This window comes from Nicotiana tabacum, chromosome 6 (assembly GCF_000715075.1).
Source record: "Nicotiana tabacum cultivar K326 chromosome 6, ASM71507v2, whole genome shotgun sequence".
Taxonomy (NCBI): Eukaryota; Viridiplantae; Streptophyta; class Magnoliopsida; order Solanales; family Solanaceae; genus Nicotiana; species Nicotiana tabacum.
Genome location: NC_134085.1, coordinates 184,005,511 through 184,024,690, shown reverse-complemented (window position 1 = coordinate 184,024,690; position 19,180 = coordinate 184,005,511). Strand labels below are relative to the sequence as shown.

At 42.1% G+C, this 19,180-nt stretch overlaps 1 protein-coding gene across 1 annotated transcript; it reads left to right on the top strand.

The window, feature by feature from the left end:
• Nucleotides 1-15,041: 15,041 nt before the first annotated feature.
• Nucleotides 15,042-18,083, top strand: LOC107799214 (subtilisin-like protease SBT1.5). Its single transcript, XM_075256107.1, has one exon. The coding sequence runs from the start codon at nt 15,281-15,283 to the stop codon at nt 17,633-17,635; it is 2,355 nt and encodes a 784-aa protein (XP_075112208.1). The 5' UTR covers nt 15,042-15,280; the 3' UTR covers nt 17,636-18,083.
• Nucleotides 18,084-19,180: the final 1,097 nt, after the last annotated feature.

The following is a 19,180-nucleotide window of genomic DNA, read 5'->3' as shown; positions in this document are numbered from 1 at the left end:
GATAACAATTGAACAGCGGAAATTAGAATTTAAGCTGAAGACATCAATAAAATATTTGAAATCTATGTCTATTGCAATTACTCAAGCCTTAATCACCCAAAACTTGGTGTCGCAGTGTCACAAACGGGCTAAGATTTACTACATACAAAGTCTGAAGGAATAACAATACACTATTTCTGAACAAAAGGAAAATGAAACAGGAAATAGGAATACAGTGAGACACCAGGGCATGCGGACGCCTGCAAGTCTACCCGCATGGACTGAAGGTAGCCTCCAAACTACGGTCCAAGAGCTGCTTCGGGATCTGCACATAGTGCAGAGTGTAGTATCAGCACAACCGACCCCATGTGCTGGTAAGTGTCTAGCCTAACCTCGGCGAAGTAGTGACGAGTCTAGGACCAGACTACCAAACAACCTGTGCAATTCAAATATATACAACGGAAAAGAAAATACAAAAATAAACAGTCAAGTATGGGAGGGGGAGCATGCTGCGGGGGAAGATATCAATTCTGAATAGAAATACAACAAGTAAACGAAAGAAACAATATAACTCGGATATCAACAAAGCATCAGAAATCAATAAATGCATGGCATCACCCTTCGTGCTTTTACTCTCGTCCTCACCAAAGCAATCAAGTAATGAAAATGTGTACGGCATCACCCTTCATGCTTTTACTCTCTTTCCTCGCCATATAATCAATATAATCGGGACAAAATGGTACATCGTGCGGCACGGCATCACCCTTCGTGCTTTACACTCTTTCCTCTCAAAAATAATGCACGACATCGCCCTTCGTACTTTAACTCTCTTCCTCACCCAAACAACAATCACAAACAATAGGGCAAAGGAATAAATGAGATTATAATAAGGATCCCGGCAAGGAAACAACAATTCAACAGTTAAGTCCCGGCAAGGGAACAACATCAATAATATCAACATCCCGTCAAGGGAGATAACAAATAAAGCAACAATATCCCGGCAAGGGAGGCAACATAATGATCTCTTCTCTTTCTCACTTGTACTTGACAATTCACTTCACAACTCGAGCCAATGCTCTAGAGGTTCAATTATCACTTATACTTTCACAATTCACTTCACAACTTGAGCCAACGCTCCTCAATATTCATAGGTCATAATTTTTTTCCACAAACTTTACACAACCAATAGAAATCTTCACCAAGGCATGAATAATACAACGAAGTCATGAAAATCACAATATAAGACTCAAGGGCATGCTAGACATCAACGTATAGATACTCGTCACCATGCCTATACTATAAGACTCGACTCCTAATCCCTCAAGCTAAGGTTAAACCAAACACTTACCTCGATGCCACGAACACAATTCACGATTCAATTATAGCTTTATCCCTTGATTCCACCGCCAATTCGCTCGTATCTAGTCACAAGTTGCTTAATTACATCAATAAACTCTAACTAAATCAACCCCAATGCATGAAAATGAGTTTTTCCAAAGTTTTACCCAGAAAGTCAAAAATTGCCCTCGGGCCCACATGGTCAAAACCCGAGGTTCGAACCAAAACCCGATTACCCATTCCCCCACGAACCCAAATATATAATTTGTTTTGAAATCGGACCTCGCCAAATCCCTAATTTTTAAAAAATCTAGGTTCTACCCAAAACACCCAATTTCCCCCATGAAAATCATTGATTTTGAGTTGAAATCATTTTAAAAGATGTTAATAATTGAAGGAAATGAGTTAAAATTAACTTACCATCGATTTTGAAGAAGAGTTGTTCTTAAAAAATTGCCCTAGGGAGTTTGTGTTTTGAAAAGATGTGAAAAATGGGTTGAAAATCGTCTAAGTATAAAAGTTGCAGGTCTCAGATATGGGAATTGCGAACAGTTGCGAACCCTGACCTCTGCTGGTTGGGAAATGCAAAGGGGGAATCGAAATTGTGAAGTCGCATTTGCGACTGGGAGTCTTGCATTTGTGACTATAGGGGATTTAGGCGGGTGTCGCATTTGCGAAGAAGGCTGCCTAGGCCACCTCTCGCATTTGCGATGCAAGGCTCGCAAATGCGAAGCTTGCAGGTCTGAAATATACCAGCATAAAACCTGCAATTTTCTAAGTTCAAAATGCACCCCGTGGCCTATCTAAAACTCACCTGATCCCTCGGGGCTCCAAACCAGATATACACACAACCTCAAAAACATCTCACGTACTTATTCATGTAATCAAATCACCAAAATAACATCATAACATCAAATTAAACCTCAAAATCAATAAAATTCATCAAAACTTCTTTAACATCAAATTTTGCATTTACGGTCTGAGTCACGTCAAATGGATTCCGTTTCTTACCAAACTTCACAGAATTATCTTAAATCATATATAAGACCTGTATTGGGCACCGGAACCAAAATACGGGCCCGATACTATCAAGTTTTAATCAAAATTTATTTCCAAACCTTATAAACAATTTCTTCAAAAATTCATTTATCGGGCTTGGGACCTCGGAATTCGATTCCGGGCATACGCCCAAGTGCCATATTTTTCTACGGACCCTCCGGGACCATCACATCACGGGTCCGGGTCCGTTTACTCAAAACATTGACCGAAGTCAAATTAATTCATTTTATAGTCAAAATTTATCATTTTTCACAGATTTTCACATATAGGCTTTCCGGCTACGCACCCGGACTGCGCACGCAAATCTAGGTGACGCTAAAAGAGGTTTTTAAGGCCTCGAAACGTAGAATTTCATTTTAAAACAAGTGATGACCCAAAGTCAATGACACAAGCTCGGAGCATATCCTCCAAAATCTGAATGGTCCGCTCGGACTACCCGTCCGTCTGGGGATGAAACGTTGTGCTCAACTCAACTTGTGTGCCCAACTCTCGCTGAACGGCCCTCTAGAAGCGTGAGGTAAACTGCGTACCTCGGTCCAAAATGATAGACACGGTCACACCATAAAGGCAAACAATCTCCCGGATATAGATCTCAACTAACCTCTCAGAAGAATAGGAAACTGCCACACGAATGAAATGCGCTGACTTGGTCAGCCTATCAACAATGATCCAAACTGTGTCGAACTTCCTCCAAGTTTGTGGAATTCCAACAACAAAATCCATAGTGATCCGCTCCCACTTCCACTCGGGAAGCTCAATTCTGAAACAATCCACCAGGACTCTGATGCTCGTACTTAACCTGCTGACAATTCAATCGCCGAGCCACATACGCAATGATATCCTTCTTCATTCTCCGCCACCAATAATGCTACCGCAAATCCTGATACATCTTCGCGATGCCCGGATGAATACAGTACCGAGAGCTATGGGCCTTCTCTAAAATCAACTCCAGAAGCCCATCCACCTTAGGCACGCAAACTCGACCCTACAATCTCAAAACTCCATCATCACCTAAGGTAACCTGCTTGGCACCTCCGCGCTGCACCGTGTTTCTAAGGACACACAAATGGGGATCATCATACTGCCGATCTCGGATCCGCTCCAATAATGAAGAACAAGCGACTGTGCAAGCTAACACACGGTTGGGCTCAGAAACATCCAACCTCACAAACTGATTGGCCAAAGCCTGAACATCCAAAGTAAGTGGCCTCTCACCGACCGGAATATAAGCAAGACTGCCCATACTAGCTGACTTCCTACTCAAAGCATCGGCCACCACATTGGCCTTTCCCAGATGATATAAGATAGTGATATCATAGTCCTTCAACAACTCCAACCACTTTCTCTGCCTCAAATTCAACTCCTTTTGCTTGAACAAATACTGAAGACTCTTGTGATTCGTGAACACCTCACATGCCATGCCATAAAGATAATGCCTCCAAATCTTCAACGCGTGAACAATGGCTGACAACTCCAAATCATGAAACGGATAGTTCTTCTCATGAATCTTCAACTGCCATGAAGCATAGGCAATGACCTTTCTATCCTACATCAATACTGCACCAAGTCCAATACGAGATGCATCATAATAAACTGTATAAGGCCCTGAACCTGTGGGCAAAAGCAACACCGGTGCCGTAGTCAGAGCTGTCTTGAACTTCTGAAAGTTCACCTCACACTTGTCTGACTATCTGAACTAGGCACCCTTCTGAGTCAACCTGGTCATCAGAGTTGCGATGGATGCAAACCTCTCCACGAATCGACGATAGTAGCCTGCCAATCCCAAGAAACTCCGAATCTCTATAGTTGATACTGGTCTAGTCCAGTTCTTGACGGCCTCAATCTTCTTCGGATCCACCTGAATACCTTTTGTTGATACAACATGACCCAAAAATGCAACTGAGCTCAACCAGAACTCACACTTTGAGAACTTAGCATATAACTGACTATCCCTCAAGATCTGAAGAACCACTCTAAGATGCTGTTCATGCTCCTCCCGGCTGCGGGAATATATCAAAATATCATCAATGAAGACTATCACGAATGAATCTAAATAAGACCTGAACACTCGGTTCATCAAATCCATAAAGGCTGCTAGGGCATTTGTCAACCCGAATGACATCACCAAGAACTCATAATGCCCGTACCGAGTACGAAAAGCGGTCTTAGGGACATTGTATGTCCTAATCCTCAACTGATAGTAGCCATATCTCAAGTCAATCTTCGAAAATACCTTGGCACCCTGAAGTTGATCAAACAAATCATCAATCCTCGGCAATGGATACTTATTCTTGATTGTAACCTTGTTCAACTGCCGGTAATCAATACACATTCTCATTGATCTGTCCTTCTTCTTAACAAACAACACCGGCGCACCCCAAGGCGAAACACTGGGTCTAATGAAACCCATCTCAAGCAAGTCATGTAACTGCTCCTTCAACTCTTTCAACTCAGGCGGGGCCATATGATACGTCGAGCTAGAAATGGGCTGAGTGCCCGGAGCCAAATCAATGCAAAAGTCAATATCCCTGTCGGGTGGCATACCCGGCAGGTTCAAAGGGAAAACCTTAGGAAACTCACGAAAAACGGGCACAGAATCAATAGAAGGAACCTCAGCGCTAGAATTACGAACATAAGCCAAATAGGCCAAACACCCCTTCTCGACCATACGCCGAGCATTCACATAAGAGATAACACTACGGGTAGAATGACCATGAGTCCCTCTCCATTCTAAACGAGGCAAACCCGGCAAGGCTAAAGTCACAGTCTTGGCATGACAATCCAAGATAGTATGGTAAGGTGATCCCTAATATGACATCAAAATCAACCATGTCCAGAAGAAGCAAATCTACACGAGTCTCAAGACCTCCAATCACAACTATACATGAATGATGGACTCAATCTACAACAACAGAATCACCCACCGGCGTAGACACATAAATAGGAGCACTCAAAGAATCACTAGGCATAATCAGGTACGGTGTAAAATAAGATGACACATATGAGTATGTAGACCCTAGATCAAATAACACTGAAGCCTCTCTATCACAAACTAGAACCGTACCTATAATAACTGCATCTGAAGCCTCAGCCTCGGGCCTAGCTGGAAGAGCATAACATGGGGCTGTGCCCCACCACCCTAAACTACATCTCTGGGGCGGCCTGCTGCTGACTAGCCTCCACCTCTAGCGGCCTGAGCTCCACCTCTAATACCTCTATCTCCACCTCTAGTACCTCTACCCCCACTTCTAGCACCTCTACCCCCACTTCTAGCTGGCTGGGCGGGCTGTGGAACACCTGGTGCCTGAACCATGACATGGGAACTATGATGCTGAGAGCTACTCGGTGCTCGAGGGCAAAACCTAGCAAATTGACCCATATCACCACAAGTGTAACAAGCCCTCGACTGCTGAGACTACTGACCCTGACGACCTGAATGACCACCCCAAAAACTCTGAAGCAACGGTGCACTGATAGGAGCTAGTGGTGCACTGTAGGACTGTTGATCAGAATATTGCATCTGAGGACCACGGCCGCCTGAAGCACTGTAAGAAACCTGGAGAGCTGACTGAAAAGTCCTAGAAGGATGGCCTCTACATACGAATCCCTACCTCTAGACGAGGTACCACTGAATCTGCCCGAATGATGGGGCCTCTTGTCCGACCCATGACCACCTCCCTATGATAGAACCATCTCCACTCTCCTGGACACATTGGTCACCTCCTAGAAGGAAATCTCACTCCCAGTCTCCCTAGCCATCTGAAGACGAATTGGCTGAATAAGTCCATTAATGAACCTCATCACCATCTCTCTCTCTCTCTCGGTGGGAAGTATGATAAGAGCATGACAAGCCAAGTCGATGAATCTGGTCTTATACTGGGTAACAGTCATAGAACCCTGCTGGAGTCGCTCAAACTACCTCCGATAGGCCTCTCTCTGAGTGATGGGGAGAAACTTCTCCAGAAATAGCTGAGTAAACTACTCCCAAGTCAAAGCTGGCGATCTAGCTGGTCTAGCCAAACTATAATCCCTCCACCAAGTCTTGGCGGATCCAGACAAACGAAAAGTAGCAAAATTGACCCCATTGGTCTCAACTATCCCCATGTTCTTGAGAACCTCGTGACAGCTGTCTAGATAATCCTGGGGATCCTCAGAAGATGCACCGCTGAAAGTAGTAGTGAAGAGTTTAGTGAACCTATCCAACCTCCACAAAGCATCGACAAATATAGCTGCTCCATCACCGATCTGAGCTACCACACCCGGCTGAACTGCTCCAATTGGCTGAACCGCTGGAGTCTGGAACTAGGGAGATACCTGCTCCAGAGTGCGAGTAGTAGGGGTTTGGGCTCTTTCTCCAGCCCGAGAGATGGCTGGTGCTACGGGAAGCAAGCCTGCCCGGGTGACACTCTCCATAAGGCCTACTAGACGGATCAGAGCGTCCTGAAGTACTGGGGTAGCAATAACCCCCTCTAGGACCTGAGTTGGGCCCATCAGAACTACTGGGTGCGGAACCTCATCATCAAAGTCAACCTGAGGCTCCACTGCGGGTGTTGCTGCCTTAGGTTGAGCTTTGCCCCTGCTTCGGCCTCTAGCATGGCCTTGCCCTCTGCCCCTCGTGGGAGCTACTGCTGGGGGCTTGGGCTTCTGGTCAGTGGATGAGGAAGAACGTGTTCTCGCCATCTGTGAAAGAACAGAGTAGAAATTCAATTAGCATTGAAAAATCAAACTGCATGACATGAAAGAATAAATGTGAAGTTTTTCCCAACTCTGTAGCCTCTGGGGATAAATACAGACATCTCCATACTGATCCCTCAGACTCTACTAAGTTTGTCTGTGAACTGTGAGACCCATGTAACCTAGAGCTTTGTTATCAACTTGTCACGACCCGGATTTCCCACCCTCGGGAGTCGTGATAGCGCCTACTAATGTGAGCTAGGCAAGCCAATCCTTGAACTACTTACTTTATTAACCATTTCTTTATTTTTAAACATAAAGTGAAAACAATTGAATAGAGGAAATTAGAATTTAAGCGGAAGACGTCAATAAAATATCTGAAATCTATGTCTATTGCAATTACTCAAGCCTTAATCACCCAAAACCTGGTGTCACAGTTTCACAGACGGACTAAGATTTACTATATACAAAGTCTGAAGGAATAAAAATACACTATTTCTGAACAAAAGGAAAATGAAACAGGAAATAGGGATAGAGGGAGACGTCAGGGCCTGCGGACGCCTATAGGTCTACCCGCATGGACTGAAGGTAGCCTCTAAACTACGGTCCAAGAGCTGCTCTGGGATATACACATAGTGCATAGTGTAGTATCAGCACAACCGACCCCATGTGCTGGTAAGTGTCTAGCCTAACCTCGGCGAAGTAGTGACAAGGCTAGGACAAGACTACAAAACAACCTATGCAATTCAAATATATACAACGGAAAAGAAAATACAGAAATAAACAGTCAAGTATGAGAGGTGGAGCATGCTGCGGGGAAGATATCAATTCCGAATAGAAATACAACAAGTAAACAAAAGAAACAATATAACTCGGATATCAACAAAGCATCAAAAATCAATAAATGCACGACATCACCCTTCGTGTTTTTACTCTCGTCCTCGCCAAAGCAATAAAGTAATGAAAATATGCATGACATCACCCTTCGTGCTTTTACTCTCTATCCTTGCCATATAATCAATATAATCGGCACGGAATGGTACATTGTGCGGCAGGGCATCACCCTTCGGGCTTTACACTTTTTCCTCACAAAAACAATCACGACATCACCCTTCATGCTTTAACTCTCTTCCTCACCCAAACAACAATCACAAACAATAGGGCAAGAGAATAAATGAGATTATAATAAGGATCCCGGCAAGGGAACAACAATTCAATAGTTAAGTCCTGGCAAGGGAACAACATCAATAATATCAACATCCCGACAATGGAGATAACAAATAAAGCAACAATATCCTAGCAAGGGAGGCAACATAATGATCTCTTCTCTTTCTCACTTGTACTTCACAATTCACTTCACAACTCGAGCCAATGCTCTAGAGGTTCAATTATCACTTATACTTTCACAATTCACTTCACAACTTGAGCCAACGCTCCTCAATGTTCATAGGTCACAATATTTTTCCACAAACTTTACACAACCAATATAAATCTTCACCAAGGCATGAATAATACAACGAAGTCATGAAAATCACAATATAAGACTCACTGGCATGCTAGACACCAACGTATAGATACTCATCACCATGCCTATACGTCGTACTCCACAACTAACACATAGCAAATAGGACTCGACTCCTAATCCCTCAAGCTAAGGTTAGACCAAACACTTACCCCGATGCCACGGACACAATTCACAATTCAATTATAGCTTTACCCCTTGATTCTACCGCCAATTCGCTCGTATCTAGTCATAAGTTGCTTAATTACATCAATAAACACTAAATGAATCAACCTCAATGCATGAAAATGAGTTTTTCCAAAGTTTTGCCCAAAAAGTCAAAAATCGGCCCCGGGCCCACACGGTCAAAACCCGAGTTTCGAACCAAAACCCGATTACCCATTCCCCCACAAACCCAAATATATAATTTATTTTGAAATCGGACCTCAAATCGAAGTCCAAATCCCCAATTTTTGAAAAACCTAGGTTCTACCCAAAACACCCAATTCCCCATGAAAATCATTGATTTTGAGTCAAAATTATGTTAAAAGATGTTAATGATTGAAGGAAATGAGTTAAAATTAACTTACAATCGATTTGGAAGAAGAATTGTTCTTGAAAAATCGCCCTAGGGAGTTTGTGTTTTGAAAAGATGTGAAAAATGGGTTGAAAATCGTCTAAGTATAAAAGTTGCAGGTCTCAGATATGGGAATTGCGAACAGGGGTTCGCAATTGCGAACCCCGATCTCTGTTGGGTTGGGAAATGCGAAGGGGGAATCGAAATTGCAAAGTCGCACTTGCGACTGGGGGTCTCACATTTGTGACTATAGGGGATTTAGGCGGGTGTCGCATTTGCGAAGAAGGCTGCCTAGGCCACCTCTCGCATTTGCGATGCAAGGCTCGCATTTGCGAGTGCAAAGCCTGTAGGTCTGAAATATACCAGCATAAAACCTGTAATTTTCTAAGTTCAAAATGCACCCCGTGGCCTATCCAAATCTCACCCAAGCCCTCGAGGCTCCAAACCAGATATACACACAATCTCAAAAACATCCCACAGACTTATTCATGTAATCAAATCACCAAAATAAAATCATGAACATCGAATTAAACCTCAAATCAATGAAATTCCTCAAAACTTCTTTAAACATCAAAATTTTCATTTACGGTCCGAGTCACGTCAAATGAATGTTTCTTATCAAACTTCACAGAATTATCTTAAATATACCGGGTGCCAAAACCAAAATCCAAGCCCGATACTATCAAGTTTTAATCAAAATTCATTTCCAACCTTATAAACAATTTCAGAAAACAATTTTCTTCAAAAATTCATTTCTCGGGCTTGGGACCTTGGAATTCAATTCCGGGCATACGCCCAAGTTCCATATTTTCCTACGGACTCTCCAGGACCGTTAAATCACGAGTCCGGGTCCGTTTACCCAAAACGTTGACCGAAGTCAAATTAATTTATTTTATAGTCAAAATTTATCATTTTTCACAGATTTGCATTCCGGCTACGCGCCCGGACTGCGCATGCAAATCAAGGTGATGTTAAAAGAGGTTTTTAAGGCATCGGAACATAGAATTTCATTTTAAAACAAGTGATGACCTTTGGGGACATCACATCTAGCGCCGCCGCTCTTCACAAAGCCGACGTCCGAGCATTCTCGGCATTTTCCAACTCGGCCACTTTTCTCTCAAGCTTGGCTAACTTCCCTATCCATTCTTCACTCAAAGCTTCAACTCTGGTGGCATTTTGATCAAGTTCAGCTTGCAATGACAGCACCTTCGCCTGAAGATGCTTGCACTCCGCAGCGACCCCCTTTCCCAACTCATGCTCTTCGTCCTTGGAACAGAGCAGCTCCTCAAGCTCACTACATCTGTGAATGAACTGCATCAGCTCCTAATCCCTTTTCTCCAACTCCTCTCCGATGGATTGGGTGCCAGTGCTCATCCTGGGCCGGTCATGCATCTCACGGCATCTGTTGCGATACTGTCGATACTTTTCAAGCATCATCAGAAAAATCTTGGCCCGAGTCTCAACCCTGCGAGCACTCTCGATCTCCAGCATGTAATACTGAAAACAAAGAAAAGAGTAGATAAAGGCCAAGGCCACAACAAAAGGGGGGAGAAAAACATACAATGAAGAGAAACTTTCCATTAGGCCCATTGCGGCCATACCATGTGACAATTCGGCATTGATGATGTCGTGAGGAGCTCTACTTTCTACGTCAGAGCATAGAAGGTCGAACTGTGGCACAAAATCCACCGTGTCTCGTAAAAGATTGAGGTCCGATAGAATTTCAAGCATTCGGGAAGGACCTCCCGCTCTTACCATAGTTCGGGGAAAGCCCTCCTCGAACATCATAATGTCGTCAAGATCAAGGTCGGATTCAGACTCGTAATCATCAACCACGATGCCTTTTCCCCTCTCTTCGGTCGAAGAAGAAGTATGATTCGGCCAGGATGACAACGGGCTGCCCAAGACAACAATGGCAGCCTCGGGACTCCGTCTCTCCACTATATCAACTTGTTGATCGCTCACAACGTAGCCTCTGCGGTCGGGTTGGCACCACCGTCAATTGAGGGCACCGCCAAGGAAGGGTCGCCCCTCGAAGATGTTTCGGCTTGAGAAGCCACTTTTAATGCCACCCGTCGTCTCTTCCATGGGGCCTCTCCACTACCAGCACGGGAAGATTCACCCCGTTGAGCGAACAGTAGGAACCAGAGTCTTTGGTTGAGAAGTAGCCTCCACGAACGCAGCTCCAGCCGCAGGCGCAGATTGGGTATTAGCTCTCGGTGCAGGCTGGATAGCGGCCCTCGGTGTAGGTCAGGCAGGGGGCGCCGGTTAACAGAATGCAAGCGGAGGAGCCCTCGTCCTACGCATTCTCCCTGTCAACAAAAAAGACGATCATATAACGACAAGGTTAAACCATGAGGTAAAGAATAAAGAAAAACTGCAACGGGCCGACTCACTGGTGAGAGGCTTACGCCCATACTTCTCATGGAAGGACGCCCATTCACAAATCCCCATTGTATGGGGGAAATTACGCCCACCCACTCACGAATATCGTCAACTAGCGGGAGAGGTAGTCTCTCGGTTGCAAAAGCAAAAATAAGTCCTTAGCAATATCACCTGATGGAGAGCGGTCGACGACCTCCTTAAGAGGAATCACAAAATAAATAAAGGATAACTCACGAGCGAAGTTCCACATCTCTGGGAACCTTGCCGAGTCCGCCACAAGGTGCTCTGTCCGCACATAGAAGTAGCTTTCCTAGAAGCGGCGATTGGCCTTATCATCCATCTTCACCACTAAGCTCTTGGTTCCTCGATGATGCATATGGCTTATTGAGCCTCGAAGAAAATGAGGGCAACGATGTGAAGCATCTGCCCCAAAGCAATTCCTCGTCCGGCAAGCTTCGCATACTTGATAAGCATGAGGAAGAGTTTGTATATGTACGGAGAGAGCTGGGCCGGGCACACTTCATAAAAGCGGCAGAAGTCCACCAATAGAGAGGGGAGAGGAAGCGCATACCCGATAACAAAGGGGTACGCGTAAAATGCGCAATACCCCTAGAAGTGCAAATGTACAATATCCTCCCCCGTCGCTGGTACCATATCAATTTGAGCAGGGATTCCCCACTTGGCCTTGAGCGTCGTAATCGTCGCCTCATCCATAGTAGAAGGAATAAGATCCGGTTCATCTTTAGTAGGCTATTAAAATCTGTCCTCATTTTCCCCGGACGGGGAACTATCTCGTCCACTGACGGAAACCCCTCGTCTTCCGCCGCCTTCATTCCGTCTTCAAGAAGGGGCACGTCACTTTTCGGCACCGGAGCTTCAGCAAATCTATCAGTCTGAGAAGAAGTACCAGACATTTATCTCTCTCGATCCAAGTGAACAAGAACGATGAGGGAAAAGAAATAAGGATCACCTCAAATTCTGTCGAAAGCAAGAGTATGAAGGATAAGAGGAAAAGGAAATTCGCAAAGTTTCTTTCTCAGTTAAATTGAAAAACACAACAGTCAAATAAGGGATTCCCCCTATTTATAGGAATATAAAATGTCGTGAGCGGGAAACCCAAGAGCCGCCAATCAAAAAAACTGAAGGGGCATGGGAAACGATACGGTGCCTGGGAAACGTGCGCCATAATGATGTATAATTGGTATTCATGATACCCCGAATCGATGCAACGATTCATCTCCAATCTAACGTAACAACCCAATGATACCACTGAAGCGTCACGTTGCCACCTCGCCTTAAGGACCTCGTCCAACGCATAAGATTTCTCCTAAATTTTGAATCAACAGAATCCGCCCATCAAGCTCGCCAAGAGGCGACCCCGATGGACAGAGGAACTAACTGTATTGTTCAAAATCTGACCATAAGATGGTTGTTCTCAAAAGGAACGATAAGGGATTGATCGAGCCGTAGTCGTGCCTAGGGGGCATGATAACAAAGAGCACCTTGGCCGTTGCCGGGGTCAAGCCGTCAGAAAGCTTACACTGCAAGACAAGCGTAATGCTTGGGCAAGTAATGAAGGGTACAGTCATGAGAAAATACGCCGGTCAAAAACTATTGGATAAAAGGAAAAATTGTTAATATATATCGGGAGGGGGAGATCACCACGAGGGATCTCAGCCCAGATCTGTCTACAACATTTACAGCCCATCGTTATAGAGTTAACAAAGAGAGATCTCATAGTCATCGACAACTTTCTCTTTTCTCCTTCAGTGCTCTTATGAGTATGGTGCAAGCATGTCATAGATGTAAGCTTATCATTTATATTTGATGTATGATAATCATCTTAAGAAATATTACACAAGCTTGTTCTTTTTCGACTTGTGCACTCAATATGTTTGGATCTATAGTTAATTATGTTTGGCTAAGATTTACCTTTTAACTCATCATTAATTGGTTTAACTAAAAGGTTTAACACTTTTTTGGTCAAACAGTTCTATTGTGTTATGAGATTATAGGTATTTAAAGATAACTTTCTTTTATTTACGTCTACCTCATTCATTTTTAATACCCTCATTCACCTTGATTTGACGCCAATATATCAATACATTCAAAAATCGGCACAAAAAATAAACAAACCATCTCAAACCATAGTCTTATTTTATCATGTGCTACTTACACCTTTTGTCATAAAATTGAGGCACGTCAATAAATTTCAAACCTTAAGAATAGTGCTGGAAATGGACTGACTTCTTCCATTCTATTTAAAGGGTGGGGGGCACTTGTTGCCTCTTTGAAATGAAAGAAAAAACAAAGTATAATAGTGCCATGGGTTCCACAAAATTGAAGATGTGTTTAAAATAGTGAATTTGATTTTTCCCTATCAGAAAAAGATAGTATAAAAAAGCAATCAACTATCAACAGAACAGAAATGAAAGGCTGTTAAATTTCAAGCAAGACAGCAAATCCCCACCATTGCAGATCTCAAGAATTGACACAGACAAGGGAAAAGGTTCAAATATACCCTTATACTTTAGTATAGTATTTATATTTAACTTTTGTTATATTATTCAATTAAATTTACCTCTATCATTATATTATTTGGTCAAATTTAATCCTATCATCAGCAAACATTTAAAAATTACCCTTTGATTTGTTAAATAATCCAAGATCTCCCAAATTTTATTTATTTAAATCAATTATTGTTCTTTTTGCTCCACTATTTTTAAAAATTACTATTGCCAATGCTAAAGTTACTAGACTATATAAATTATTCATGAATATTTTTAATTACCAATGCACCCACGTCTCTTAATAATGGGTTTGGAATTGGTTTAAAATTTTATTTATTTTTCAATCATATACACACTGTAGAATTCAGTGGATCTATTCATTGTGAATTATATGCAGCTGATCATCATGTATGTACATGTATATTCAAATATATTTTGTCACTGTATGGTTAGTATAGAGTCCGATCGATTAACTTAAGAGTATACAATGTGTATGCATTTAATTAAAGCAAAGTTGAATTCGACAATATAAAGTTTCCGAGGAACTTCAACTTCAATCACTAATAGTTGCAAAGTCCCCGTACATTTGGTGCAACGAATTCATTAAAGTTGGGATGTTATAAACATTTTTAGAATTTAGAAAAGCAACCTAATTTAAAATTTTTAATTTACTATACTTTCTTTATTAACAGTAGTATTATTTAATATTTTTTTTCAATTCAGAAAGTACGTAAATGCCAATTATTTCGAAAATAGTGGACTAAGAAGAAGAATCAATAACTTAATTAAAATGATTTGGGAGATTTTGGATCACATGACGGATTAAGGGGTAATTTTTAAAAATTTGCTGATTGTAAAAGTAAATTTGGGAAAATAATATAACGATAAGAATAAATTTGACCAAAGATAATATAACGAGAGTTAAATATAGACAATATTTGAAAATGAAAGGATATATTTGACCCTTTTTACCTGATAATAAAATACAGCTGGTGCTAAGTTTAATTTTCTCCCCCTACCAAAAAGTAAAAGAAAGTCTAAAAATTGTCTATTTAAAAACATGACTTTCACTTACATCTAATTTATCCACTCATTCTCAACACCTCAGCTTCTGTATTAGTATCACACTTCCCTCTTTTTTCTCTATATTGTACTGTAACCACTTGCTCTTTCACTCTTCTTCTTCTTCTTATATGAAGCTTCACTCCATTATTATTATACTTGCCGCCTATTTTCTGCAGCTCCACAGGTTCTCTCATGGCATTTTCCTTTCTTTACTTTTTCCTTTCTTTTTTCGCAATTACAGTTTCAGTTTCATCAACTGTGGATAACCCAAAAACTTTTATAGTTCACGTTCAACACGATGCAAAACCTTCGATATTTCCAACCCATGAGCACTGGTATGAATCGGCTCTTAGATCCCTCTCTACAAATACCCACTCGCTAGAACCAGGTGGGGTTGCGTCAGAAAATCGTATTATTCACACTTACAGTAATGTTTTTCATGGCTTTTCTGCTAAATTATTGATTTCGGATGCTAAAAAACTTGAGGCATTACCTGGGGTTCTTGCTCTTATACCTGAACAAGTTAGGCACGTGCAAACCACGAGGTCCCCTGAATTTCTAGGCTTGACTAGTACGGACAGTGCTGGGCTGCTTAAGGAATCGGATTTTGGTTCGGACCTTGTAATCGGAGTAATTGATACAGGGATCTGGCCGGAGAGAAAGAGCTTTAATGATCATGATCTTAGTCCTGTTCCGGCGAAATGGAAAGGCGAATGCGTGGCTGGCAAAGACTTTCCGGCGACTTCATGCAACCGGAAATTGATCGGAGCGAGATATTTTTCCAAGGGATATGAGGCTACGAATGGGAAAATGAACGAAACTGTGGAGCATCGATCTCCTAGGGACTCCGATGGGCATGGGACCCATACAGCCTCAATTGCAGCAGGGAGGTATGTTTTTCCTGCGTCTACTCTCGGTTACGCGCGTGGTGTTGCTGCTGGAATGGCTCCAAAAGCTCGTTTAGCTGCTTACAAAGTGTGCTGGGCTTCAGGCTGCTACGACGCTGATATTCTTGCTGCTTTTGATTCCGCCGTTGCTGATGGTGTTGACGTCATCTCTTTTAGTGTTGGTGGCGTTGTGGTACCGTATAACCTCGACGCAATCGCCATTGCCGCCTTCGCTGCTAATGATGCCGGAATCTTCGTCTCTGCTTCCGCCGGAAACGGCGGGCCAGGAGGCCTCACAGTAACTAATGTAGCTCCTTGGGTCACCACCGTCGGTGCCGGAACAATCGACCGTGATTTCCCGGCAGATGTGAAACTTGGAAACGGGAAAATAGTTCCCGGAGTGAGCATCTATGGTGGCCCGTCGTTAGCTCCTCACAAACTCTACCCGCTAATTTACGCCGGGAGTGAAGGTAGTGATGGATATTCGTCTTCATTGTGTTTGGAAGGTTCATTAAACCCTAATGACGTTCAAGGCAAAGTTGTGTTATGTGACAGAGGCGTTAATTCGAGAGCTGTAAAAGGCGAAGTGGTGAAGAAAGCAGGTGGAATAGGGATGATATTAGCCAATGCAGTTTTCGATGGGGAAGGATTAGTGGCTGATTGCCACGTGTTACCGGCAACGTCAGTTGGAGCTTCCGCCGGAGACGAAATAAGGAAGTACATATCTACAGCGTCAAAGTCCAAGTCACCCCCAACGGCGACGATTGTGTTCAGAGGCACAATTGTAAATGTGAAGCCAGCTCCAGTTGTAGCGTCATTTTCAGCCCGAGGCCCAAATCCTGAAACACCGGAAATTCTAAAGCCCGACGTGATTGCACCTGGATTGAATATTCTCGCAGCTTGGCCCGATGGCGTCGGGCCAAGTGGGATTCCGTCGGATAAACGGAGAACAGAGTTCAACATTTTGAGCGGGACCTCCATGGCGTGCCCACATGTATCTGGGCTGGCAGCATTGTTGAAGGCGGCGCATCCGGGATGGAGCCCAGCAGCTATAAGATCGGCATTGATGACAACTGCATATACAGTGGATAATCGAGGTCAAATTATGATGGATGAATCTACTGGGAATTCATCGACGGTGATGGATTTTGGGGCAGGACATGTGCATCCTCAAAATGCAATGGACCCTGGTTTGATTTACGACTTAACTTCATATGACTACGTCGATTTCTTGTGCAATTCAAATTACACAACCAAGAATGTTCAAGTTGTTACAAGGAAATATTCAGATTGTAGCGGGGCAAAAAGAGCAGGCCATGTAGGTAATTTGAATTACCCTTCGCTTTCAGCTGTGTTTCAAGAATATGGAAAACACAAGTTGTCCACTCACTTCATTAGGTCTGTGACAAACGTCGGCGATCCATATTCTGTGTACAAGGTGACAGTGAAGCCGCCACGGGGTATGGTGGTGACAGTGGAGCCGGAGAAATTGATGTTTAGGAGAGTGGGACAGAAGCTTAATTTTCTGGTTAGAGTACAAGCTGAAGCAGTGAAGTTATCACCAGGGAGTTCAATAGTGAAAAGTGGTTCATTAGTTTGGTCAGATGGGAAGCATGAGGTGAAAAGTCCAATAGTTGTAACAATGCAGGAGCCTCTGTGATGAAAGAACTTTAACATTTTGGGAATTAAGTGTCTGTTCTTGAGGATTAATATGGGTCCTTAGAGCTACCAAATCTTGGATATCTTGTGAAAAGAATATGTATAAGAAGAGGAGAGTGCTCTCTACTCTCCTATTTTAGTTCTTGATCATAAGCAACTACTGTGTTTATTAAGTATGTTGATAAGGAAGTTTGAAAAGGTGAAGACTTGGGAGTTGGTTGGTTGCCCTGGCAATTAAAGGTTGCTGAGTTCGACCAAGAGTTTTGATGAAGTATATCTCATATCTTATGTTTGGTTTCTTTGTAGCATTATATTAGTAATATTGCGAAATGCTTTGTACAAATGTTGGATGTTTTTATTATGTTGAGGGTGAGTTCAATTTGAACATAAAAGCCTAAGAAGGTCAAATATAAAAGTGGGAACTTGCTTAATTCCTACTACTTATTTTACACTTGGTGCAATTGAAGTAGAAAGGAAAGCCCGTTAAATGGTGTGGTGGAACGATAATTATTCTTTTACTCGTATTTAAATCTTGAATTCGCAAAGTTGGGTTAGGTGACTTTTGCACGGTTGCAAAGAAAAAGAAAACAGCTTATAGAAGGAAACAAGATATCGGCATGAGCAAAATAGGACAATGCATAGGACAAAAAGGATAATCATGCGTTGTGCAAACCAACTATGTCCAAAAGCGACAAAACCATATTCGTTTGCTGCCCTTCCATTACTAAGCTGCTAATAAGGCTAGCCATAATAGTAACCTTCCAATTAATTAGACATTTCTTTTGGGACCAATGTCACCCACCATTCATGATCATCTCTCGGTGACTTATTAGTGTTCACGGAAAACTGTTCATTGCTCTATTTATTTCTGATTTTATATGCAGCCAAAGTCAGAAAGGGGAAACTTTAAAATAAGGTAACCAAATAAATGGTGGGTTGGTTTGGAGAACTAAGGCAACCATAATAATAGAACCTTTTTTAATAGGTTACTAGTATTAGTAACCGCACGGATGCGCGCACACTAATCATGTCCAATATTAAAGTTATTTAGATTATATGTAAATAATTTTAAAATTTACACTTTCTTCGTAAATATAGATAATCATTGGATATTAACTATATGAAAAAAATTAACCATTTCTTCTAAAAAATTTTTTGATACCATTCTTGCCGGTGTCATTGGATCCTAAAAATAATCAGGAAGCAAAATAATTAATCATATTTATGGCAAAACAATCAAATGTTGAGACAATGAACAACTTTTTGGATAAGACTTAACTCTTTTATTACTACTTGAACTCTTATTTGGTGTGTTGATATCTCTTAAAAAATATTTCTTACTCAAAATTTCAGTTTCTAAAACATTATTTTTCAATAATTATTTTTTTGTATAATAATGTAATTGAAAATGTTATTCTTAGTTCAAACCATTTTAATTAGCTATCCAAAAATATAAAAAATTCTTTAGCTAGGGAATTTGTTTACTCCATTTTGATATTTGACACTAACCGTGTTAAATATCTGAGTTATTTGAATTATATGTAAA